The following is a 26,532-nucleotide window of genomic DNA, read 5'->3' on the forward strand; positions in this document are numbered from 1 at the left end:
CTGGAATAGGCTGAATTCACAGATGCAGGTAGAAAGTATGTGTGCAATTTAGTATTACTCATTAAATTTTCTTGAGGAATCTTATGGAGGAGGCAAGACATAAACAGGGATTGAAATGCAAAGGAGATCTGAGTCTGAGTTGAAAGACGGTTTGGAATAGGATGGATTTATATTGAGGACTTGTGAGTTTAAAAGCCACATAGGTAGTATCAAAGTTGTACACAGTCTTTTCAACCAAAGGAAGCATATGAAAGTGCTTGATAGCATGAATTTACCCAAATTCATTCTGAAATCATGGGTTTACCCTGTGATGAGCAGCAGAGATGCTGGGGAGAAAAAGATGGTATTTAAGTATCATGAAAGTGCTTGATAGCATGAATTTGGGTAATTCTGAAATCATGGGTTTACCCTGTGATGAGCAGCAGAGATGCTGGGGAGAAAAAGATGGTATTTAAGTATGCATATCATCTACTGCTGAGAGAAAAAACCTAGTAACAAAACTCAGAGTTAGGGATGATGACAAGATTTTCCACAGAAAAAAATTCTGACCAGCTTCAAAGAGAAGGAAAAACTGTCTTCCAATGGGAAAAGGCCTTTTCTCATGATGTGTACAAGTAAGCAAAGAATTCTCTCAAATTAGGTTCCTCCTGCCAGCATCTTGAATTCTTTGAAGAAATACCCTTGCATTGATGTGAAGGCTTTGAAGAAAGTCACCCTTAGCAATGTGATATCTCCGAGGTGATGTAAATCATGCATTAATGATAACAGGAAAGTTTTCATTTTATTGTAAACTTACTCTTTTAATACCTCTGTTATCTATTTGAATCTGGAATTTATAAGATCGTTATCTTGGAAAAGCTCACAGCCTGAAAAAGTGACTGAAATAGTTTATATTTAAAATAGATGCTCTACATTCGTAAAATGTAGAACTGTTCTGTGGTATAAGCACAACAGATAGTACTATATCAGCTGTAAAGACCATTTTCTTGATGAACCAAGTGTTTTTGCTGATTCTGAGGGCTCATGGCTCTGTCATGGAAGGAATGACTAAGAAACAAGATTGAATAGTAGACTGGAAATCTCTGTGTAGACATTATTAGGTACATTGGGAAAAGGGATTTTACTCAGTACTCTGCTTACCTCCTGAGAATAGTCATGCTGCTTGACTAGCACAATGGAGCGGTTTAGGCAAATATGAGAAGTAAAAACTAGAACAGCTTTCATAGCATGGAATAAGAGAATGTTTTGGGTTGGAAGCAACCGTAAAGATCATCTAGCTCCAAAGCCCTGCCATGGCAGGGATTCCAACCACTAGATCAGGTTGTCCAAAGCCCCATCCAGCCTGATCTTGAACTTTACATAAGAATATTACAAAAGAATGGCTGACCAGTTCTTCCTCCATAGCAGCTGTGGATAAATGGAGCATTTTTCTTACCTTTACAGGTTAAAACCAGGGGATTTTTAACTCTAGTCTGAAACTAAAGTTTATCTCCCAGTTGTACACTTTCTCTGTAGGTTAAGGAGAGGTTACCATTAGGACTGTTTGTTTATATTCTGAGCACATTACATTTTAACCTTCCCTTTAGTAAAAATACATTAGGGTTTTTTTGTAACTGAACTATTTTTCTGTTTTGTTACCTAATGTAGATTATTTTCCTTATGCATATGTATAAGTTTCATAGACATGCTGTAACTATCTTGTAAGTATTCTCTTGGAATGGTTTAATGAATATTTTGTCCTTATGCAAGTTGAACAGTATTACCATTTTAATCTGATAACATGTATTTTATTGTTAGGATAACTATTTTCATAGCTACTTTGAGTATATTATTGGAGACTATATTGTATCTGAGTAAACAATATAAAATTGTGTCTGTAGCTTCTGTGGAGGCAAAGATCTGTAATTTGTTTTCTTGCAAAATGAGTTCTTATTTGCTATTTGGAACACATGTCTTATGAAGTTAGCCTAAATTTTTGGATTTGTTAGAATATTTTCCTTGGGGAAAGGGTAAGCATGATATGTTATACAACTTGAAGTAACTTTATTGCTTTGTGTCCTCTTAGTTTGGGTCAAGCTTTTGGTTTTTTGGGGGGTGGGGTTGGTTTTTTGCAATTACCTTTCCTCCACTGTATTTATCTGGAAATAGATCCTTAGCTAATGTCGTTGCCATGCTTCTGGTCATTTCAGTGAAGCTGAAGATTATCTGCTATGAAGGAATCATGGTCTCATGAAAGCTCACAGGAAACCCTTAAGGGAAAATTATTATGGAAATTTTGATTCTGGTCCTTTGAGAGAAGCTAGCAGACATGGTTAACTGGGTATAAGATTTTCTGTGTGTTCACCTATGCCCAATTCAATTAAAGCTGATCTTTAAATCTGTAAATAGGAAATCTTGCTGCATTCACCTTCTCACCACTTAGTAGTTCAACAGCATGTGCTTTTTTGTATATGTCTGTACAATTTGCTTGAAAAAAAATACTAATGACCCAGCTCTCCATTTTGACCTTTGGTTTCAGTCTTGTTGAACCATTCTTAATTTTTGTCCTTAAAAGTATTTTGTAAAATATTTTCAATTATTGTGATTTCCTAATTGTTTTAATTTTTAAAGAAGTTTTATCACATTCCTTTGCAAATATATCAGTTTGCCAGATAAAGGTTAAAAATTAGATACATTTTATTCATGTTAAAGTCACACCCAGCTTATTTAAAGGCAGCTTTGACTTAAGAGTTGCAAGCCTGAGGATATTGATTTGAATTATGCATGACTGTCTGGTATGCAGTTCCATTAGCCTGCTGGATGGATAATGTAAACATGTTCAGAATTTTAAGTATCCTATATGAGCAGCAGGTTAAAAATAGAGCTGATAAGAGCATGTGTATCTGAAAAATCCAAATCTTGGAGAATGAAACTACAAAAGGATCATGTCTTCAAGAGGCTGACTTCAGGTGTGAATTTCTTTCCTTTGAAACTGCTCAGCCCGAACAAATACAGCTGATGTGTGTGATTTGAACAGGTGACACGATTGCTGTTGGCTGCTGCAAAGCATTCACATCTGTACCAGAAAACACACTCACAACCAAAAGGCCAGGCCCAGCCCTGTGGCTTTTGGCCAAAAAAGAGGGGTTGTGTCTGTTCTGGTTTAAATGAGTCAAGATGTACTCTAGGGATCAGGCTAATTTCTTCACATCTTCTAGGAAGATATGATTTGTAATGGTGTTTGATTTTGCTCAAACTTTCTGTGGCTTTCTCTTCATGGTTATATCTGATCAGTTGTTTGATTATCCCTGTGTTCTGCTCAGTCGGTAGTTTGGTAGCAGAAATAATGACTTCTGAACTTTGCTCTTAAATCCTCAGCACTGTGCTAGTAAGATTTAAAAATAGTATCTTAGAATTTTGCCAAGTTCTTCCTGTGCATTTTAATAGAAAAAACCCACTACTCCGGAGTGAAAAGTACAATGTCATCTATGTTACGTTTTCTAAAGATTTATTTCCAAGTGTCTCTGTTGCATCTGTAGCATTTGTGGCAATTTGATAAATTAAATGAAAAATTTAAAAAATCCTACTGCACTTATTTTCTGATCTGATCGATACAACATCTGATTGATACAAACCAGAAAACTGGTATAATTTTACATTAATTTTTACCTACCTTCTCAAAACTATTTTTCTTGGAATCCTTTGTATTTGGCTTTGTTAAATGCTATATATAATGCCAGAATGGAACTATTTTTAGGTTATAAGAATGAGAGAGAATAATGATGTCTTTTCCTCAGACTTTACAATTTTCATTTACTTAGATCTTAATGTAGCAATAATCCCATGAAAGTTTGCAAGTGTATGTATGACTTAAAAGCTGTTCTTGTTAATGACGTTGATTATATTGCTCTGATGTATTTTTTCTTTTCTTCTCAACTCTTGGTTCATGAATTTTATACCCACACAAAAATGTGGCCAGCAGATAACTAATTCTTAGGTAACACTGGTAAAGTTTGAAAAGATGCTTGGTGTTGATGATCATTTTCCCTCTTAACTGAGGAATAGTTAATCTGTTAAGAGACGGGCATCTAATGCTCTCCTTCAGAGAAACTCATCATCCTGCTGTTGGAGAATAGCTGCTCTCTTGACTGTTTTCAGAGCAAAATTCTCTTCACTGGCTATAAGAATCACTGTTCCAAATCATCTCCTTGTCCTGGTGCCATTTCTTTCCTCTCAAGAGAAGGCACTTTAGAAGAAGAAAATCTTTTGAAATAGCAACAGTAGTTGCCATAAATATTAAAGGCAATCTGTTGGCCACAGAAGTTTAGGGAACTACTGTGGCAATTTCCAGAGAACTTCAATATTTTGAAAAGGGAAAACTTTAGAGGGATAGTAACAATAGTGGTTATTTCTCAAAAAAAGACTACTTTGTGCTTTAACTCTTCTCAGAGAGGACTGAGGGAATCTCTTGTGTGTTTTTGTGCCCAGTGAAGATAATCCAGGAGAATATTATACAGAGGAGAAATAATAGCATGTGTAACAGTGAATTTAATAGCTTGAGTACTGAGCCATTCTGTAAATATCTCCACTGTTCCAGATGCTTTTTAGCATAAATGCCACAATGTAGCAGTCAGTTTTGAGTTCCTTCTCCTTGTTCTCTAGCTTTTCTAGCTTTTTTCTTTTTAAAGAAATTTTCAGGGGACAAAAAAAAAAAAAAAAAAAAAAAAAAAAAAAAAAAAAAAAAAAATGCACAAAAAAAACATTATCGGCTTTTAATAGAAATTTTCAGGGGACCAAAAAAAAAAAAAAAAGTTCAGAGTAAGAACATTACGTGGATTTTTTTGTCCCCAAAAGGAAGTTTGAGACAGTTAGATGTTAAATTTAAAGGTTGAAGGAAATGCAGGGAAATGTAAGTCTAGCCTACATTGACACTGTTAGAAAAATGAAAATATTTAATATTTTTTTGCTTCATAAAGTAAAGAACTTTATGGAAAACTTGCAAAATTATACAGTTGTTTAATAATACGAACAAGGGTAAGAGTCTGGGGTTTATGCATCAGTGTCTCTGGCTCAGATATTATACTTCAAATTCTCTGCATTTTAAAGCAGGGTTGAACCTGTGGATGTGCAGAAGCCAAGTATGTTTGGTTTTTTGGGGTTTTTTTGGTGTTTTTTTTTTTGAGTGTTTTGTTGTAATACTTAGAGAAGTTTAGCTAACTGAGGAAAAGAGGCAAGAGAAGCATTTGTCTACTCAGTCGTCACTGTCTTTCTTGCTCTTAGTTGCCACCATGACACTCATTTATGCAGTTGATGTCTTTCCAATGATTTAATGCATTGAAATCTGGGAGACAGTTCTGAGTCTGAGTCAAGTTTGTATTACAATAATTTGTTTTTCCTTCTGGTTATTCCCCTTTACTTTTCACACAAATTCAGATTATGCTATCAGCACTTGGTTTTTGAATACTGTGTAAATTTTGCTGTCTCAGTGAGAGTCTTTTGTTTTTAAGAAGAGGTCAGAATACAAAAAGCATAATGGGAAAAATCTGTTTAACTGCTCTCTTCTACACTGAATAAGTACATATTATTCCCAGCTTGTTGGAAAGCAATCTGCATTTGAAAATGACCATAAGAAATTGGTATAAAGATTGAGTTTAGGGGAATTCTATTTACTCTAGTTTATGCATAATCTCAGAGTTGCATGCAATGTTTCTGCAACTCCTTTTAGAAATGCTCATCGAGATTTGCCGTGTTTTACATCTTCTATGGATGTATTGATGTAGAAACACTTAACTCTGCCAACTCAAAATAAGCAGCAAACTCTGAATGATCATGTATTCCCATTTTCATTTCCACCTGTTTCAGTGTTGGTCAGATTAAATTAATTTATGTCTGTACCTTTTTTTTCCTTTTGTTTTCTTTGAGGAAAAGTCCTGGATTTCAGACAGAAAACCCCCCCCTGCTTGTTTATGTCATTACAAATGGTAGTATATGGCTTTTTTTGGGGGGGGGCGGGTGGGAAGAGGAAGGCAAACACTTGAAGAGGTTAGATATTCATCCTGTATAGATGGCTTAGAGTCCTACTGTGCCAGTTTTCTGGTGTTCGATAAGGCACACAAAGCAGTTGTGGGAGAAAGCATATCACTTGTATCCATGGTAACTCGAAAGATACTTTGGAACTCAAAAGGATGGAATAAGCCAGAGTAATAGGTCTCATTATAAGGGCAAAATACATAAAAGGTTCAGGCATATGCTTTTAATTAGTTGCCAAAAATAGCTGGAATCGGGGATGATGCAATGAAACAATAACTCTTGGTGTTAGAAATGAGCAACACTTGAAATCTAAAAGATGGGCTCAGATGAAAGGCTTTATCTTAGCATCTTATGGGTATTCAGTCCATGAATACTAATAGGTTTGCAATGGTTTCTTAATCATGCTTAGGACATGAGAGTTGCACACTGATAAAAGCTCCTGCAAGTCTCACATGACTGTAAGTTTCTGAAGTTCCATAGTGATGTTAATTCTCATGGCTGTGATACATTTTATGAATAGTATGTGCAAGGCATTCTCTGTTGTCTCACAAGGGCTCTGCTTGAAAAATAAATGTAATACGTGCTTCTGTGTAGGGATAACAAGTAATTGAAAATGAAGATTAATTTGAACTTAAAGATCCAGTATTTTTTAGAATAAGTCACTTTAACTAATTTTAAAATAGGAAGGTAGGCATTGGGAAAAAGTGTGAAAACTTGAATGGATAGACTAGAATGGAATACCAGAGAACAAAAATATGCAATATATGAAGTACAAGACATAGGCTCTATGAAAAATCATTTAAATAAAAATATTTTAACACGGTGAATAATTTTGAAGTTTTCTATTTGAACATCATTGTTTGTAAGGAATCCATCTTGTATTGCAGTGCAATTCTCCACATTATTTCCTCTGTTGCTATAGAAACTAATTCTAGTGCAGCTGTGATCGCTTATCAAAATTCTAATGTTTCAATAACCATTTCTTATTTTGAGTTATTTAAATAGCCTTGTCTTACTTTGAATCAAACTGCACATTTCATCACTGCTGAATTGTTGACTGGTCAAAATGTTAATGCAAAGTGATGGCAAATGCTGTGGGGTTGTGGTTTGGGTATTTTTTTCTTTTTGCTGTCTAAGCTATCATACTTATTATTAAAGTTGGAATAACAAGAAAATTAAGGCTCTTTTCAGTGGTTAAATTTCAACGGTCAATATTTGCTGTCTAACATCAGCATGTCTAACATCATGCACATTACTTCCTCACTGTAATCTTAATTATATTTAATATTTCATAACCCTTAAATGGTTCCAGTTACTGGTACATGGCCATGTGGGGGTGTGTGTGTATATGTATATATGTGTGTTTACATATATGTGTGTGTTTACATTTATGTGTGTATATTTTTAATATGCTTCTAATGAAAAAATACATGTCTTCACATTTTCATTTTGCTGAAATAAATTTTTCAATGATACTATAGTAGAATGGCACCAGTTAGCAAAGTGTTCTGGATCACTTTTGCTCCTTGTATTATTTGTTTATTTGGAATTGGGTTTGAGGTTTTTTTCATGCTGGTACTGTTTGGTTTTGCGGGTTTCTTTGTGGGTGGTTTTTTTTGGTGGTTTTTTGTTTTTTTAAAATTTTTTTTGGCTGGTTGGTGGTTTTGTTTGTGTGTTTGTTTGTAACAATGGAAGTGCTACGCTGGAAGGTCATGTGTATTTAATGCAGGATGCAGCAACATTCTAATTGTGAACCATGTTAAACATTGTTCCACTGAATACATTTTCAACTGTAAGGCTAAGATCTAAAAACTTCACTGACACCAAATTACGAGGAAGGGTGTGATGGTAATTGGCTTGGAGACATGTGTTGTATATTTCTGCTGCTGTAGCACAGTTACCAAAATGTTCTTGTAGTTTCAGGATAATCACTGACTTTCTAATGAGCGTGCACTAATTTCATGTAGAGTGAAATAAATAATTTTCAAATTTGAAATTATCATACAAACATTTTGCAGCTGTAGCTGTCAGACTTTGATTGCTAATTAACTGCTCTGCACCACCTTTAAGTCTCTTACTTGGCAAGCAGCACCAAACAGTAATTTAAAATTAGATATATAATTTTTTTCTAGTATAAGAAAGGTCTATCAGAAAAAAAAATTGTGATGGATAGGCATATTTTCACTCTGTGCCAATGGCTAGTAGCTTTATTATTGTGAGTATAAGACCATGACAACATGATTTTCCAGATAGTGTTTTGGGAAGCTCAGTGTGTTGAGAATGATTGTTCCTGGATTGTTCAGGGCTGTTTGTTTGGGTGGATGACTTGGAAGAGCAGTTCCACTCCTGCTGTTTGCTGTGGGCTGAAGCATCGTGCTCCATGTCTTAGGAGCCCTTATGCAGCTTGGCCACTGTTTTCTCATCCTCGTAAGCTCTTGCTTAGCTCTTATGGCTGGCGCTGTGGCTGAATGAAAATATCTTTACCAGCCAGACTAATACTCATTTAGTCTTGTCAAAATGCAGAAAGTTACCTATTTTGTGGATTGTATGACAACTATGGAAACATAGCAACACCTACATCATACATTACACGTGAGCCTAGAAAACAGCCCGTCTGTGACAGTGGGAGGTCTCAGAAGTGCCGCAAAGAAGTGCAAGAAATTTAGTTTTGAATAATTGTGTTTCTTTATGCCTGGAGAAACTTGTTTGAAGCCTTGCTGGAGTGAGCAGAACAGACTGACATGCTCCCTGCTGGTTAATCTGTGCCTTTTCTGTGAATTCTTAGCCCTCTTACTGGGTGTGTGAAGGAAGGATACCTTGGTCTCGAAGCATATCCATTTCCTCTGATTTCACAGTGTCTATTTTTCCTTTTTTTTTTTTAGAGTTGGCTCTGTAAATGATACCAGAACCATTCCTAAGCAAACTTTCTAAAGACACTAATATCCGAAAGGTTTTAGGGGAGTTCTTGACCCTACACAGACAATTTTCTTTTGTTGTTGCCCTGTTAGGCACTCCTGCAAACTGAGATCATAGTAGATTTTTTTCTGGGTTCTAGCTGCTTTTTTATTTGGTAAAGTTATGAGAGCTGTTTCAAAACAAAACAAAAAATCTGATTTTTCTAGAATGAAATACTTTAATATACTGCAGGGAAGGTGGTCCATTTTACTAGAGCAAGTCACTGAGCCAGTGTGTCAGGGAGAGAAGGAGGGAAAGTGCCTGAATAGATAAGAGAAATACACGTCCTTTGGAATTCTAGGATCTGAATAAATAATTACCTCTGTCTTCCCACCTAAAGGAAAAATAACAATAAATATAAAATATGAATGCAAAAAATAAATGCTAATTGTGGGAAGTGTCTTGCCTCTCCTGGAATGTAACTAGCTGTGTTCTCTAGGTCGTGCAGATTTTCACCTGCAAATATGGATATTTCCACCCATCAGACAGCACTGTTTTCTCTTTTATCTCTTTGCTCTGTTGACATTGCTTTTTTCTCAGATCTGAACTACTTTTTTGCATGTCATATGTTGTTTTATTTTCCCATTCCTCCACCTTTCTTCCTCTGTCATTTTGGCTTTGTTATTTTACCTGTTTGTAATTTTTCATTCCTGCTTGCATCTTGTCTGTTCTTTATTTCTCTCTTTCCACTTTCTCATTTTCTATGCACTTCTACTAAACTTCTCTCCCTTTATTTCTTTTCTTTGGTTATTTGACAACAAATCACTTTTTTTTTTTTCTGAATCACTGCACTACTTTCTCCTTTTGCCTTTTTTTTTCCTTATTCCCTGTACCTTTTTTCCCACCCACATGATTTATTTTTTATTTTCTATTCTTTCTCTTCTATTGCAAAGCTGATGATATGGAAAATTATGTGGGGGTATATATATGGGAGGTTTTCGTGTTGATGGTGTTATATTTATGGGAATTTTTCATTTTGGTGGTGGTATCCATTTCAAGTGAATTTTAGATTAATAATAATTTTAAAGCCTGAAGTATAAATAAATAAAAAATTAAAAAACAAACAAAACCAAACGTTCAAAACCCAGCACAAGTGGTTAGAGTACTAGTTGTAAAATACTTGGTTTCTGTTTTTCTGTTCCACACTTCTCTGAAAGCTTTCTGTGATGAGGAGCACTTGTGAGCTAGATTCACAGCAATCTTTATTATTTTGTTTTCACCCTGTACTTCAGTTCTCCATCTGTAAAATGCCAAACCTTTTAACTTGTACTATTATAATACTACCATAATCCACCGTAATATATATTTCATTTATATCTGTGTTAACAGCTATGAGATAGCCAAATTGTGATCGTATATCTAGCTGAAGTAGATGGGCAGAAAATTTAACTCGTGCCCTACTGAAATGGTTCATGCCTACTCCTTGTAGTGCTGCTTTGTTAGCAACTCACTCCAACAGAGAATCCTTTGCAGTCAAAAATGCTGTGAAAACAAGGCAGAGGAATCAAACTTTGCATTCCTATTCTGTAAGCAATTCTTGATGCAAAGTATCTTTTATGGTTAATTTTCACCTGTTTCTATTTTTTAGTAATAAATAGAAAGCTTCAATGGTAGGGAATTTTACGCTCTCTTTTTTTTTTTCATTGCAAAATACAGCTACCTGGGTAAAGGTTTTTTTAAGAAACCATGAAGTTACTGCATTTTAAGTTGCAGAAGGAGTTTTCAATAAGAGAGTAGTTTTATTTGACGTCAAATAAAAGTGTGGGGAAAAGAGTGCTGGAATTCTGATGGTTAAGTTCTATAAGTATTGTATATACTGCTGGATGCATATTGTGTATATCAGTAAATTAAGATCTTGAAAGGGGAATTTTGTGTCACTTAGAAAACTTTGTATTTTTTTATTTTTGTCAAATATAAAACCAAGTGTGCCTGAAATTAGATGCAAAAACATTAAAATGCTCAAGAAAATTATCCATGCAGCATATTAATTTTGCTTTCTAATCATGCTTTGTTTCCTCATTTGAGGCTGAACAGAGTGAGAGCAGGAACATTACAGGAATATTAGCTGTGTGTTACAATACTTCACTGGGAATTGATTTTAGACCTCTGTGGGATCTTTTTCACCTTTTCAGCACTTCATTGCTGCTCAACTTCTGTGCTTAATACCACAGCTGTAGTAGAATTAAACTGGACTGGAATTTGAGCTTTAATTTAAGGTGATAACTGTACTCAAAAGAAGTATAGGAATGACAGGAAAATATTTCCTAAGCCCACATCCTGCTGCTACTGTTTAGAAGTATGAGGGAGGTGCTGCTCTGCACATACTGGTGAGAAATTGGGGTTCTCCGGAGCCTGGGATGCTTTATAGTGGAGGGAGTTTCAAAGCTTTTAGCTGTTAAGCTCTAGACTTCCCTAAAGCATGCATAAATGCTGGTGAGAGAGCCGAATTTGGGAGAATTTTCACAGAGATGATAAAAGGCATTTCCTTGTCACCAAGATACTCCTAAGATTTCAAAGCTGGTTGTCAATCACCCTCAGCAAGCAGGACTTCTAGCATATTTTAAAAGAGGGAAGAATAAATAAAAGGAAGATTCTGTGAATTAATTTAGCTTATTACCTTTTTGGAAGTGATCTTTCTCTAACAATTTTGATAACTTGGAAAAAACAGCGAGCAGAGGTGCATAGGAATACCTGTTCGTTTATTAAGTTAGCAAACATAGTAATCTGAAAAGTAAAGGAAAGTTGGCTGCTTATAAAAATAGTAAAAGTGTAGCCAGCATCTAAATGGAAAGGAAAATACATTTTTCTACCTGAATGGGCATACTTCATACATATGCTTTACCTAAAGAAATATAATTATGGAAGGGAAAGCAAACTATTTCACTTCTTAAAGATCACAGCTTTCAAAAAGCTTTAGAGCTGGAAGGGGTCTCAGAAAACAAGAGGTTTTAAAAGTTAAAAAAAAAAAGAAGTGTTCTGGGGCTTGATATGTTGACATTCATGTCAATAAAAGATTTAAAATGTTGACCCATTAGATTTTAGCATTATTTAGATGTATTCTATTTAAGCATTATTTATATGTATTCTGGACAACTGAAAAGTAGAAATATAGAACTAGGTAGCAGAACTCCTTCCTATTCCAATTAATATCAATGCTGTATAAGGAACCAGAGAATGATACTTAAATTGAAAACAAATTAATTCAATAGATGGCAATGTATAATTTTCATTGAAAGACGACCAAAATATTTGGGAAGGAAACAAAAGAATGTCTTTGACAGCTAGTTCACAATAATGCTTTTAATAATGTATTTGTAGTTAAAATGTAATAAATGGCGCTAATTTTGGAAAGAGATTTTTTTTTCACTAGTGCTGGGCTTTTCTGTGTTTCTCTGTAAAACAGACCATAAATTCTTACAAATAAGAAGTGCTTTAGTAAGTACAGAGAGCAAGGAATAAATTTCTTTTTCAAGGAAACAAAACGCAGCTGTAATTCTACAGGCTCGAGATGTAAACAGACACAATAAAGAAAAATACTATGTGTGTTTCAGTTGGTCTTAGACCTTTCTTGTGGGAGAAAATTGAAGTTTTAAGGACTGGACATAAAGATAATTCTATCATTTTAAATTAATTTTATTTAAAAAGCAAAAGTGAACCTTTTTATTGCATGAATGACCAGTACATTAGCTTGAGAGAGTGAGGAAAATGCAGTGCTAAAAGCTTCACATGACATCAGGTGTAAATGACAGCAATGCTGTTTTGATTTCCATAGGTCTGGGAGTAAGCTCATAGTGTATGGAATTTTCTAAATACTAGGAAACAGAGTTATCTATTACTGGGAAAAAACCCCAGTCAAACAAATACTATACTTTTTCTTGTTTATGGTGAATTGTCTAATGTAGAAGATAGTTCAGCTGTGAATAGAAGTCTAAAATGTGGCAAATGCAAGAGGAAAGCAAATGCAAAAACAATGAATTTGTTTTCTGTTGTCCACAATGATCACACCTCTCCTATATTCCCCTTTTTTCATTAAGCATGACTCATGCCTTAACTCTTTTGGAAAAGAAATAGAATAATGCCTAAGTAATTTGTTGTTCTGTGAAATAATTTGAGTTTTGTCCTCACAAAAATGCATGTAAGCTTTTAATTTTAAAGGAAGCAGAGGCCTGAGATTTCATTCAATATTCAGTGTTTGTATTTATACTCCCTGTAATGTGGGGTAATTCAGTCAACATAATATTTTTGGATGGTAGAAAAGTTCAAACATAAAAATTCCATTTGGACTGTCTGTGCTGCCTATCAGAAATCTCTAAGGGTATTTAATCATTCAGAATAAGAAAGGTTTCTTTAATTTTTAAACATGTATTTCATTTTATGTTTTATTTAAATTGTCTTAACATTTACATAGAACCCCTTGAAGGCTTGAAAACTTGAAATTTACGTTTTATTAAAAAATAAATAATTATGTAGCAGAGTATAAGCAGAGATATATTAGAGAAAGGAAAGGTACCATTGAAGTATGAAGATATTCTGACAATTACAAAATATGACTTGCAAAAATTACTGGTTTATGAAGTGATTATTTATTTTAAAGGAACTGGAAGCCAGATTCCAATAGGGGTGTTGTGATGCTGTTGTCTCCTACAACAGTGTGAATTTTTAAAGAAGTAGTGAAACTCGAAGCTGCAGAAGTGTAGTTAGTGATGGCTTATGAGATAGGAGAATTAAAGACACAAGGGTAGTTTCTTTTCCCATGTTAAGAGATGGGTGTTCTTGGAATGAGTCAGGAAGTATGGACTGAGGGAAACTGGGTTGGTGCTACTGCTGTGGACCTCTGGGAAAAATTATTACGATGGGAAAGTCTAAATGCTGTAAACATGGGAAAAGGACATCACCGGCTGCATGGCGAGATGTGCAGCCTGGCATGGTCCATGAGAGACCAGAACAGAGAGGAGAAATGAGCAGCTTTGGAAGAAGCAATTTCAAGTGGTAACTCAAAACTGAAAGCATTTCTTCTGGTGAACTTCTGCATCTTTAAACTTTGATTCCCTCCCAGCAAAATGACTGAAAAATTTTTGGATTTTCTCATAGTTACCAATTGTATGTTCCAGGAATGCTCAGTTTGGCCTAGGTTGCTGTGTCAGATCTAACTTGTGAGTCTCTTGAGGTTGATGGCAAGGTATGTATCATCCCCCTTTGATTTGCAATCTGTCCTATAGAGGCGTGTAAACAAATTTAGTTTTACTCATATCATGGGAATGCCAAGTATTTTCACATACTTTGGGTGGAGAACTGAATGTAAGGTTATTCTGTCTTTCTATTCTTTCTTTCTATTTGTCTTTTCTCTGTTATGCCATTTTCTGGCTGGTAGGAGCCTCAGACTAAACGTGATTCGATTTCTCCGTGATTGTATCTTACTTCCACTTTTGGGACATATGCTGGCTTGTTTTTTTTACCCTATCTAGTCCAAGGTGATGTGGTTATATAATATGATTAGTTTAATTTACAAATGAATTTACAAAATGTATTTTCTATGTGATTTGAAACTTGCATAGAAGCAATGCAATGATTGATTTTAGATTTTCAGTGTACCCATTTGCTTGTAACTCTTTAGCAGATGTTATTAGCCACATTCAGCGGTCTTTGGGAGGTATTCTTTGGCTTTGTCACAGTACAGAAGTATGCATAGCTGTGTCTGAAACTTACACCTTAAATAAAATGTACAAGGTATGTAACACACAGGGGTTTCATGTGCAAATATGCACACACTTCAGATCATTTTGCCTTTCAGCTCCAAATGTTTTTCTCCAATACAATTAGTGATAAGCCAGCAAGCACTAGCAGTGGTTTTGTACTTTAAACTTTGATACATATGCAAAATTTTTTTAGACAGATTGTCACTACCTCTAAGTAATTTTTAAGGAAAATACCCAGGATCAGATATTTAGTATTGCTGTATTCACTACTGTCTGTGCTATCATTTGGCTTTGATATCATCAGTCATTACAATGTCTCGATGGAATTCAAATCTTCATGGTTTTCAAAGAACCGTAACAAAAAAATTTCATTTTATTGCATCATTTACTGTGGGGCGGGGGAAATTAAAATGAGACAGTTTCATCTTGAGAATTAATTTGAAAACTTTGATATCTTTTTTTGTAGAGAAAGCTGTTGTTCAAAACCAATTTATAACTCTCTAGACAGAGGTGTCTCCAGATTTTTAATCCCAGATACTTGTTTTAAGAATTTACATGCTATTTAAGTTTGTTAAACTGAAATTTGAAAAACATGTAGTTAAAATCTGCCCCAGTGTTTTAGCTTTTTCAGAGATTTTTGAATCATAGCTGGTTAATAAGAATTTTGTCTTCACTTCTTCCATGCCTACATTAAAAGCATCTTTTCTGTCACACAGCCTGTACAGTTTTCCCATAGGGACATATAATAGAGTTCATCCAAGTGAAAAAAGTGAGTCATACAGTCATTTATTTACTCATGTAAGACAATAATGGTGTTGATAACTACCTGGACACACTTTCATTTCATTAGACTATGGAAAAACTGAGTGTTAAAAATTCTTATCACACTTGATGACAAGTGAACAGAAAGAAACTCGGGGCTACTAGGTGGTTAATCATTTAATGCTGTTTGTTGCCTTTTGGCAACAATGAGAAGAAATGCTATTTTTCTGAATTTTCTAGAATATTTTACTATATAGATTATGACAAGGAAGTTTTCATGGTATAGGCAGTCAAATGATACACTTCTTTATTTTATTATTATTAAAATATCAGTTTAGATCCTATGTCTATCTAGTTTCATGGGTATGAGTTGTCTAATATTCATAGGTGAGGTTTTATGTTTATCTGCTAGACAGATGACTACAATTCAAGTATAGTATTCCCTGCTGTCTGTTTTGTTTTCCAGCCCTATGGGACTGGATTTTCAAGAGTTAGTAGCACTGGCTCACTAACAGCAGAAGACCTTTTGCAGGAGTGCTGAAACAGTATTTTGGTATCACTCTAAATGGCAGGCTGACGCTGATGGGTTTTTCAGAGATGAGTGTTCTGATGAGTTCCTGACAGTGGTTTAATCTTGTAGCAGTGTTTTAATTACTTTTTTGTCATGGTTCTTTTAAAAGCTGTTGAATTAGAGAAGAGCCCTGCATTCCCCAGTTAATACTTTCTTTAACTTTCTTGTTTGGTAGGTTTTTCTGTGAGTGAAATGGTATGTTTGACACCAGAAAACATTTTTGTTTTGAAATTTTTATGTATAAGATAATTCTTTATGTCAGTGGCATTGAAATCTTCATTGAAACTGCTACAGAAAATGTAAACAAAATATGAGGCAGTTCTTTACCTGTCCTTGATATTCCTTTCATTTCAGCTGCTGCACACCTTGCTGTCTTTTCCCAATTCTGTTCAACTGTGTAATGCTGCATAGTAAAATATAAGATAAAAAATTGAAATGTAATTATTTTGAGTTAACTTTCTGTGTCTGTAGCCATGCATCAGGTTTAATTTCTGAGATGTATAACCACATTTGTATCTATCTATCTAGTGTGAAAAGCAAAGATGGTCAGCATCAAGTGTTCATCCCAAGCACAAGATTGCTCATGATCCTTTTTCCACTGTCTTTAGTGACTAGAGGTAGTGTGTCACTTCCAGACATTGGATACATACCCTTTAGTTGCCCTTAACAAGTAATAAGGAATCTGAGACACTGCTTCACTTTTTAAATTCACTGGTGAGCAGAGTTCGTTTGTGTGAAAGGTTGTCTTTTTTAGTACCTTACTTGTCTTCAGAGTTTAATTTAGTATCTCCCTAGTGGGCAGCTGCATGGGAGGTAATCAGCTTGATATCATGGCTTTAGGGAGTGCATTTTGTTTCCATAATTGGTCTCCATTCCATCTGCACAGAATCTGAATTAAGATATCCAATGGCTTTTGCAAGGTAAGCATCCCTGAAATTCAAGCCTTGAATTTTTGTCATGTCATATCCGTGCTATATTTATTTACATGTGGTTTGCACAATCTATTCTGACTAAACACTTAAAACTTTGCTTTTATCTAAATTTCTTTCATCTGAGAGATCATTCATTTCCGTTTTCAACAATTTTTTTTTAAATGTAAAGTTAAAAAAAAAAGACATACATAGATTTTTAAATTCTCTGTCCAGGCATTTAGATTTACATTTTCCACAGAACTGTTTGAACAATGAATAATCAGAAAGTAAGCAAAGCATTTTCACTTATTCTCAGCAAACTGCATTCAGAGGATGAGAAGAACACCTCCGCTGGATGAACTACAGCCGCCTCCGTACCAGGATGACAGTGGCTCTCCTCATCTTTCCTGTACGCCTTCCGAAGTCGGAGACAGCAAATGTGAATATTCCCAGTGTAGCAACAGCCCAAGATGTTCATATAAGTGCCCAAGTGAGGGAAGCACAGGACATGAAATAGAAAGCTTTCATAACAAAGGATATGAAGAGGATGTTCCAAGCGATAGCACAGCAGTTCTGAGTCCAGAGGTAAATTAAAATAGTTGAGCATGGTGAAGCACTTCTTGAATCTAAAGATCAATGCCAGTTATACAGGCACTAATACTCCTGCTCATTTCATTTAAAAAAAAAGTAGTTTGTCAGAAAATAGGACAGTAGGATTTCAGATTGTTCAGATTGCTGTAGTTATCTTTGTGGCACCTTAGCTTTCAAACCAGCTCCCAGTAAGAGTGAAATATTTTTGAACCATTTTAAACTAGTCAGAAAATTGCATCAAACTGTAAGGAATGTAGTCAAAATTCTTCCACATGATTTTTCAGACAACTCAAATAAAAGTTAGTTAATGCTTTTTCAAACTGAACATCCCATAATGTAAAATAAGTTTTATAAAAAAAATTACAAAGGTTTTCTTTTCAATTGTTGATGTTGTATAGTGATTTGGACCACTTAATGTTCCTATTTTTCTCCTATAAATTGTAATGATATATATGTATTTTTTTCTGTGAAGAAACCATCTTTTTGACATGTATTTCATTGAAATGCCTTTAACAACCAGTTACTGCACTGACATCTATGGGTGAAGTCTAATTAGTGATGCCATGTGCAGAAGAAGCTCTTTTGGTACAAATTTGTCTTTTGTTGCCACCAGAAGTTTTGAAGTGTGTGTTAGAGCTCAGCCCTGATGTTTGTGTCTAAGCAGCACTGTTGGTAAGTGGATGATGTGTACCTGGGTATTGGTGCAAGGTCTGGAAGGTCCAGCTGCAAGGCCTTCCCATTTTGTGTCACTGCAGTTGTTAATGTAAGCATACTCAGTAAGAACTGAGAATGCTGCCAATGTTTTTTTATAGCCACTCAAAGCTTTGGGAGTGAAGCCTTTAGAAGAATGTATTCCCACAGCTATCTGGCAGCCAGGTTAAAATAAGAACATTTCTTAGCCAGAAGGCTTTGTCTTGGCATCTCTTTGTTCATGTAAACAAGCTTATCTTTGATAATGTAAAGACACACTTGAAATACCTTTGTTTTTCATACTTGGATGAGCAGTGAGTTGACCTGTACTTGTAAATATTTTCTGTTTCAGTATCCCTATCCAACTGGCTGTTGTAACTTTATAGGGGATCAGTAGTTTATTCAAAATTTGAAGTGACAATAAACCGTCTGAATTTTAAGTTTAAAATACAATTTTAGGACTGATATGATTTACAGAGAGTTTGGAAGATGAATTCAAAACAGGTGCATCTTCTACAGTTCCAGTAACATTTAATTAATAAAGCCATGATAGCAACATCTTTGGCCATACCAGAGGAGTTGGAACTAAAAGATCCTTAAGGTCCCAAAATTTTCTGTTTCTATGTTTCTGCGATAATTTTTGGCATATTCATACAACTCTTGTGGACTGCATCAGGAGCTGTGTGTGCAAGGTTTGTAATTCCTGTATTCTTTGTTGGCATCTCACTGTGCTCTCAATCATTAGCTGTCTCTTCAAACAATTTAATAGGTGAACTTTAAAGTACATGTGTAAAATACGTTAAATAAGGTGGTTTTATCTTGTAACAAATGTATATACTTTTTAACATGTGAGGCACAGAAGAAGAGATAATTGCAGCTTAATTCAATATGAGTTCAGACTGGTTGGCTCCTGGCTTTTGGTGGCTATTGGCCAGGTGAAGTCTTGATTTCATCTTGACTGCCAGCCAACCATCTCCTTGAGCTTTCAGTGCTTAATACCCTTGTTTAGGAAATGAACAGAAAGATCATAGTGCCTTCGTTTTGTCTGGAGTAAACCATAATTTCCATGCCAGATTTAAAAATAGAATACAATAAATAAATAAATAATTGGATTTTTTTCTCTTCTTCTTCAGGATATGTCAGCTCGAGGATCATCTTCACAGCTTCCTAAACCTTTTGATCCTGAGCCAGTAGCTAAATATGGCACACTGGATGTGACTTTTGACTATGACTCACAGGAACAGAAGCTTTTGGTGACAGTGACAGCTGTCACAGACATTCCAACATACAGCAGGACAGGTGGAAGCTCGTGGCAAGTACACCTAGTTCTTCTCCCTATAAAGAAGCAGAGAGCAAAAACCAGCATCCAGCGGGGACCGTGCCCTGTCTTCACAGAGACATTCAAATTTAATCACGTCGAGTCTGAGATGATTGGGAATTATGCAGTTCGCTTTCGACTGTACAGCGTACGGCGTATGAAAAAGGAGAGGATTGTGGGAGAAAAGATTTTTTACTTGACAAAATTGAATCTTCAAGGGAAGATGTCAGTGCCAGTGATACTGGAACCTTCTTACAGTCTGCCTGTAAGTATTAAATGAGGCAGAATAAGAATGCAGTGAGATACAGTGTCCTGAATTCTGAATAAGAATAGTGTGTGTATTTATAGAGTCATCACATCCACTCAGTTTTTTGAACAATCATAGCACTGCATTAGCACAATGAAAATTTCCTTAGAGCTTCTATAAGTATGTTCACTTTCTACCTGCAAAAGCTGGCCCTATTTTTCCTTTTAATTACTTAGAAATTTCCAGTGGTGAATGTATGTTTCCTTGCATATAGATATATATATGTATATAACAGTATTATCTTTACCACCTGCAACACTTCTATTTAAAAAAAAAACAAACCAACACACTATAGTGGGGAAAAAATAGAAGCTATACTAGCAAATGTCCTCCATCTGTTGCAATTAAGTCTTGGTTGAAAATAGGTATTTTCCTTGAAAGAAAGAAAGTAAGATAAGAAAGAAGAATTTTGAGAGTATAAAGCAATTTTTAATAACTTCACGTTAGAACCTTGTAAATTTAATTAATTTCTGGTTGTAAATAATTAATTTCTGGTTCAGTCTGAAGTGAAAAGTAGTTGAAACTGAAACGGATTTTTTTGGAAAAAAAATCCTACCTATCTGATGAACAAAATTATTTTTGTACCCCAAATAATATTTCTAATAAAACAAAGCAACAGTAATTAAGGATAAACATAGGTATCGTTATCAATTAACACAGAAGATCACTAAACTGGCAGTGATCATCATCTTCTTTTTTGTTTTTGTAAGAATTTAAGTATGCTTTTGTCCAGAAAGAGAATGTTTGTCATGTTGTGGTCTGGGCATCCTAGATTAGGATTGCTTGAGTGTTCCTTGCTTGAGAGTTGCATGTGTGCTATATTACAGATATATTGTGGGAGGAAAAAATGATTAACAAGGACATCGATATTTGGTCGTTGTATGCATTTTGTGGTTTGTTTTTTTTTAACAGTTGAAAAAAGAAAAAGGCAGGGAGAAGAGAAAGAAAGGAAACTATTTTTTTAGGTGAAGCAAAGCAATTAATTTGTTCTGCGCTTTGAAAAATAAGTTCGGATTGATCAAAATGGCATTTCTGGTGAACATGAGTATTGCTAAAGACACAAAATAAAAGGCTGTTGTATTTAATGACTGAAAATATACTTATTAGTAAAAGCTGGGGTTAAATCATGGATCCTGGTGGAGGCTCAACTGACAATAGAGCAGATTCCTCCTGGTTCCTTAAGAAGCGCACATTGCTCTAGTGTAAGGATTAAATGGTTCACCTCTCTAGAGTAAATTTTCTTAGTGAAAAGTTTGCTAGTTTCACAGCTTGGAAAAAAGCACCCCATAACCTAAAACATTGAATATTCTAAAGCACTTGCTTAATGTGTGTGTTTTCCATAGGTTTGTGTATAAAATTTACTAAAATCAGTGGAAAAGGACAGTGAATGGGCTTTGTGTGTAATTGATTGGCGTATCCCACATGTGCACTGGTTATTCTTCAGTATTGTCTTCTTGAAGTTTTGTGATAGGCAGAATAAAAACAAGTCCCATGAGGCATGAAAGATGATAAAGTTATTCCTTATTTTCTATTGTGGTAAGACATGGCGTGTCAGCATTTTTCGCTTCTCAGTTTTTGGGGCTGGAACAAGAATAAGGAATATTGGTAGAAAGTGAAGGGACCTTTCAGAGTTTGTTATTGTAACAGGATTTAAGCAGCTCTACCTGTTGCTGGACAGGATCCTTCAGAGTCGTGATAGTTTAAATGAGAGTCAATAGTCTTCCGGAACTATGCAAAACAATTTTTAAACCTTTGGGAATTCATTAGTTTCTGAGTTTATAGGTATTTTTATCTTATCATTTATAGCCAATATAATATTTTTTTTCAGTGAGCAGGTTTATTGCAGGATTTAACATCTATTTGTTTTGCAAGAGTGTTAAAATTCATTGTGTTTTTAGGATGTATGACTGGAAGTGAGGGGCATCCTTGGCTCTTGAGCTCAAGCCCTGGTTACTCAAAACAGCCAGGTCATCTTGATCACAAAATTGTGCATTTTCATCTGAAAACATCAGGTTGTTTTGTTTGCAACCTGAATTTCTTCATGGCCAAGTTATTAGCATTTGTTCTTCTGCCAGCATTGGCCTTGAGCTTAATTAGTTCCTACCCTTCTCAGGTGTTTGCCTCTGGGTATATTTATACACATTGATTGTATTCCTTTTTAACTGTCCTTTTGCTAGAATAAACTGACAGTCTGTATGTACAACTAATCATAAATGTCAGACAGGAGTCATTTAACAGGAAAAGGTAAGTGCTATTTGAATTTGGAGATATCCACTTGCTCAAGGATATTAGTAATTATAAGATCCATGTTGAGGCACATTCTACATTCAGGATTAAATTTGCCTTGTTCAGTTGCAGAGGGTTTTGTTGCTGAGGAGTGTTTATATGTGACAGCTTTTTTATGAAGATATTTCTTGGACACATGACAGGTGTCCTATTTTTTCAACTGCTTCTCATTATGTAGATTTTATATATTAAATATACCTTCTGTCACTGAAACTTCCTAATCCATTGAATATCTATGCTAATGTCTTCTGCAGAAATGTATTTTATTTCCTTCTGTCTGTGTCTGATATTATATTAATGTATTTTATTAGCTAATCCTATGCCTTCTCATTGTATAAGAACAGTTTATATCCTGTGAAGTTCTGTATTTTTTCAGTGATACCTTAAAGCTGTACACAAAGGAATCTGGCTAAAGGTAGATCAGCAAGTCCAGTGTCTTTCAAACATAGTGACAGGTTGACATGAATGAGGCTTGCAAGTCTCTGGTTATTGTTAAAATGTCAACAAATGAATGTCATGGTGAAGACATGATACTAGTATGTTCCTTAAATAGGTTTCAAAGCTATACATGGCTTCAAATTTGCAAATATATTCACAAAATATTGTTTTCACCCAAGATTTCACCCTGCTTCTCTCCTTCCCACATTGTGTGTAATGTCTTGCATTAGCAGCTATTATCCCCAGTCCCGTTGCCATTTGTCTTTAACAGCCCTGTGTTGCTGCAGTTCTCCCACGTAACAGGGAATTCCTCCTCAGCCCCCTTATTTATCACACATTTTCTCCCAAGTTCAGGGAGAATGAGGATGAAGCAGTGAAACCAATATGAGTTGGGCAGAATGCAACTGTTATCTGAGACTGTTTCCCTTTAAGATTTAATAGAAATTGTCCATTGCATCAAATGTTTAATAGCAGAGGTGTATGTACATTGTGGCTTTGTCAGAGTATAGTTTATGTAGGAAGATATTTGTCGATGCTTTCAGATAAATTTTTCCTTTTAGTACAGCAGAAGACAAATTTTTCTTCACCCATTTTGGAGTCTAGAAAAGCTGTTTACTGCTCTTCAGGAAATCTCTGTGGACCTGTTTTTAGTTACTCTTCGTTCTCACTCAGAGAAATTTTCCTGACAGTGAAAAACAGCCTCTAGTATGATGCGATTATAAAAACATATAAGCAGTTTATTGAGTGAAATCTGTTTGGAAAAGATCAAAGAAACATGGGTAATCCCATTCACCATCCCATAGGTTGCTTTTTGGTGTAGAATAACAACAATCAATCATGGTTTTTATTTTGTGATAGATTTGGGAAGTACTATTTGGGTGACCAAAACATACCTCTTGCTGCTAAGCAAATCTAGTAATCATTCATTATGTATCATCAAATTACAAGGTGTTTACTGGGAAGAATTACATTTATTTTTCTTTCTTTCTGTAGCATTTTCCATTTCTAACATCTTGAACTCCCAGTGTGATCCCCATAACAACGAATCAACAGTGTAGGCAGTCATAGGTGTTTAAAATACTATTTTGTACATCTTTACTATAAAGGTCCCGAGTGTCTGGATAATTATTTTAATTAATATTTTTGAGTGATGGCAATTATGCATGTAGTGTATAAAAATGCTCATTCTTGCACACACACACATGCACTCTCCACTGTGAGGAGAGTGGTTCATCATTTAGTGTGCACTGGTTTATGCACTGTGCTCAAGGCCTTTATTTCATATTGGCCTTTATGTGTGGCCATGTCTTGAGTATTCCTTGTTATGTTTATCAGCTCATAAACTTTGCAGGAGTAAAGGCTTTCAGAGTGACATTTCTTTTGGGGGTATTCTTGTCCATTATAGAGTCAAGCTGTCTGATTTTGTGCAAACAAAGTATAAGAGTCACTACTAGTGACCTTACTGCTGTGTTCTTATGGCATGATCTATCCAGGATTGTTTTTGGCAGGCTAAATACTAAAATTCATATGTATAAATAGGGCTTTATTGGATACCAGTATGGTACTTTAGGCTGCTAATAAGAAAAATGACTAAGACTTGTCTAGGGAGGAAACAAAACGACAAAATATTTTGGTTTTAGTATTTTAACTGGATTTCTACCTAAAATGAAGACTTCCTATGTGATTAAATATAAATGCTCTTGGTTAGCTTGTATAAAGTATGTCCATCAAAGTGTGGGACAATTATATTTAAACCCTGAGCACATTTTATCTCAGGAATAACTTACTCAATTCATCTGAGTTAGTGGTAGTAATACACAGAAAATCAGAATTGATCCTTTGATACAATAAGAAATCCTGCTGATTTCTCTGAAGAAAGTTATCCGGTGATTGGAAGATGGTGATAATGTTAGTGAGGCTGCAGGAGAACTTGGCAGTGCTTGGCAAACAAAGCATTCTCCCTGTGTTTGGCTGCTCATGTAACATTGCATGGCAGTACTGCAAGCAGCAGTTGTTGTCTTCTCACTGTTACCCCCAGTGTTGTGGCTGGGAGTAAAAAACATTGACTTCCAACTTCCTTGCTAATACAGATGGGAATTAAGTTCCTCCATGGGTAGCCAGATCTATTACCATAACCCTGAATGTAGGATACTGAGAGAATTTTTTGAAGTCAGCAATGTAAAGAATTTCATCTAGACATCAAAATCATCTCTTGGTCATCACTTTATCATCACTTTACAACAATTTCAAATTGTTGTAAAACAATAATTTGAAAACAGACATGCTTTGCCTTCCATTAATGAGTTGCTTCGAATAAGTTTCTTACTCAATTTGGTCCCTACAGTCTTTGATATTTGCAAATGATGGAAGCTATGTTTCAGGTGTGGTATTACTATTTTGAATGTACGATGATGCTTTTCAGCTTCCAAAGTGCCTCCAGTCGAATGGCAGGCTGTGAATGACTGTTCTAGATTAACTCACAGTGATCCTCTTGAGCAATACTCTTAGTCAGAAAAGCCAGTCTGTCAGTGGCAAACAGATTGTCTAGGATTTTATGTCTTGTTTTGATCATCTTTAAAAAAATAAAATAAAGAAAACTTATCAATACTAAAAAAGTGAGATTCTATCAGTCTCTGTTGTAAAAGTATGGTCTCCCAACCTGGATTGTGATTTCTAAGAGTGGTAAGCAAAATAATTATACTGTACATTTCCCAGAAGTGAAAGTTTAGAGTTAAAAGTAAAGATTAACAAGATTGTCCCTTGTATGAAATTTCCACTCTTGAAGACTATGAGCTGCTGCTTAAACCTTTCTCAAGCAGCTCTTTCAGTGGAGGTACATTCTTTAACTTATCAACTCAAGTGAAATTTCTGGTTCCCTTAGAGATGCTGACTTTCCCAAATATTTTGTTTTCTTATGATTTTGACTCTTCTTGTTTGCATATATATATACACACAAATATCTTCTCACATTTGTTACTGTCTACCAAGAAAACTAGGAAAGGTCAAAACACAGAATTAGTTCTGTTTGCAGTTTTGACCACCCTTCAGCAAAAGCATGTGCGCTACTTTCTTAAATTTATTTCCATTGAGGGAAGTCCTAAATAGACATTTTGCACAAACAGGTAAAGTCACCTAGTCTGCAGATTCATAATGCATGTTGTTGTGTAACTTTTGAATTAGTTTTTGATTTATTTGCGGGATGATTGTTTGTATTACTCTGGTGGGCTTTACGTTATAACATAACTCATCTTCATTATCATTCTTCATTTCAGACTTGAGGATCTTCAGGTAATCACTTCTTTTGTATATTCAAGCAGCATGTACTTGGTATCAGATAAGCATTTCTGTTCAGAGGGTGCCTTTAGCAAGGGATCCTTTTAGTCATAGTGTGTCAGCCTCTTGTCAGGTTTGCCCTTTATATCATTTGACCTTGAGCTGAATCTTTCACAACTCCTGTCTTTCTGTTGGGCTTAATCAGCTGTCAGCTGGCCCCAGGAGAATCCAGTTTATCTTTTTGCTTTCTTTTCTTTTTGTGTCAGATAGCTCTAAGAACTGAAGCAGATCCCTTCTGACTGGAAACACCTGGTGGCCCTCTGATCATGAGATTAAATGTGACCTGAGCACTTCAAAAGGGCACTACTAGCAATTGTTAATCACAAAGAGTTTACCTGACAAATGCATTCTAAACATACAGTTAATGAGACAGGTTTGTTCATTGTGAAAAATAATTACATATATTTTTATGCAATCAAATACTAATCCATAGATTGACTACTCATAAATTGTGCTTACTGTTTGATTGCTGAATCGTTCTCTTTTCCCAGACTGGAAAGGATATAATCAAGAGAAAAATGAAATTATTTGCCATTGATCTCCCCAGTGAGCATAGACTCAATCCAGCTGGACAGAGCATTGTCATTTAAAGAAGTCTTGTGTTGGAAGCTGTAGTACAATAACATCTCCATGCTCTTATATATTTGACTGGGAGTAAAGAGAGG

At 35.2% G+C, this 26,532-nt stretch overlaps 1 protein-coding gene across 4 annotated transcripts in view; it reads left to right on the top strand.

Moving 5' to 3' along the window:
- SYT14 (synaptotagmin 14) overlaps nucleotides 1-26,532 on the top strand; it is an 89,621-nt gene that overhangs the window by 40,821 nt on the left and 22,268 nt on the right. For all 4 annotated transcript variants that reach the window (XM_039697795.1, XM_039697796.1, XM_039697792.1 and 1 more), the window contains 2 exons: nucleotides 17,221-17,489; nucleotides 19,319-19,768. In XM_039697795.1, coding sequence (XP_039553729.1) covers nucleotides 17,221-17,489; nucleotides 19,319-19,768 — 719 coding nt within the window. The remainder of the gene's footprint in view (nucleotides 1-17,220; nucleotides 17,490-19,318; nucleotides 19,769-26,532) is intronic.

The sequence above is a fragment of the Passer montanus genome, unplaced genomic scaffold (assembly GCF_014805655.1).
Source record: "Passer montanus isolate IOZ18808 unplaced genomic scaffold, ASM1480565v1 scaffold12, whole genome shotgun sequence".
NCBI lineage: Eukaryota > Metazoa > Chordata > Aves > Passeriformes > Passeridae > Passer > Passer montanus.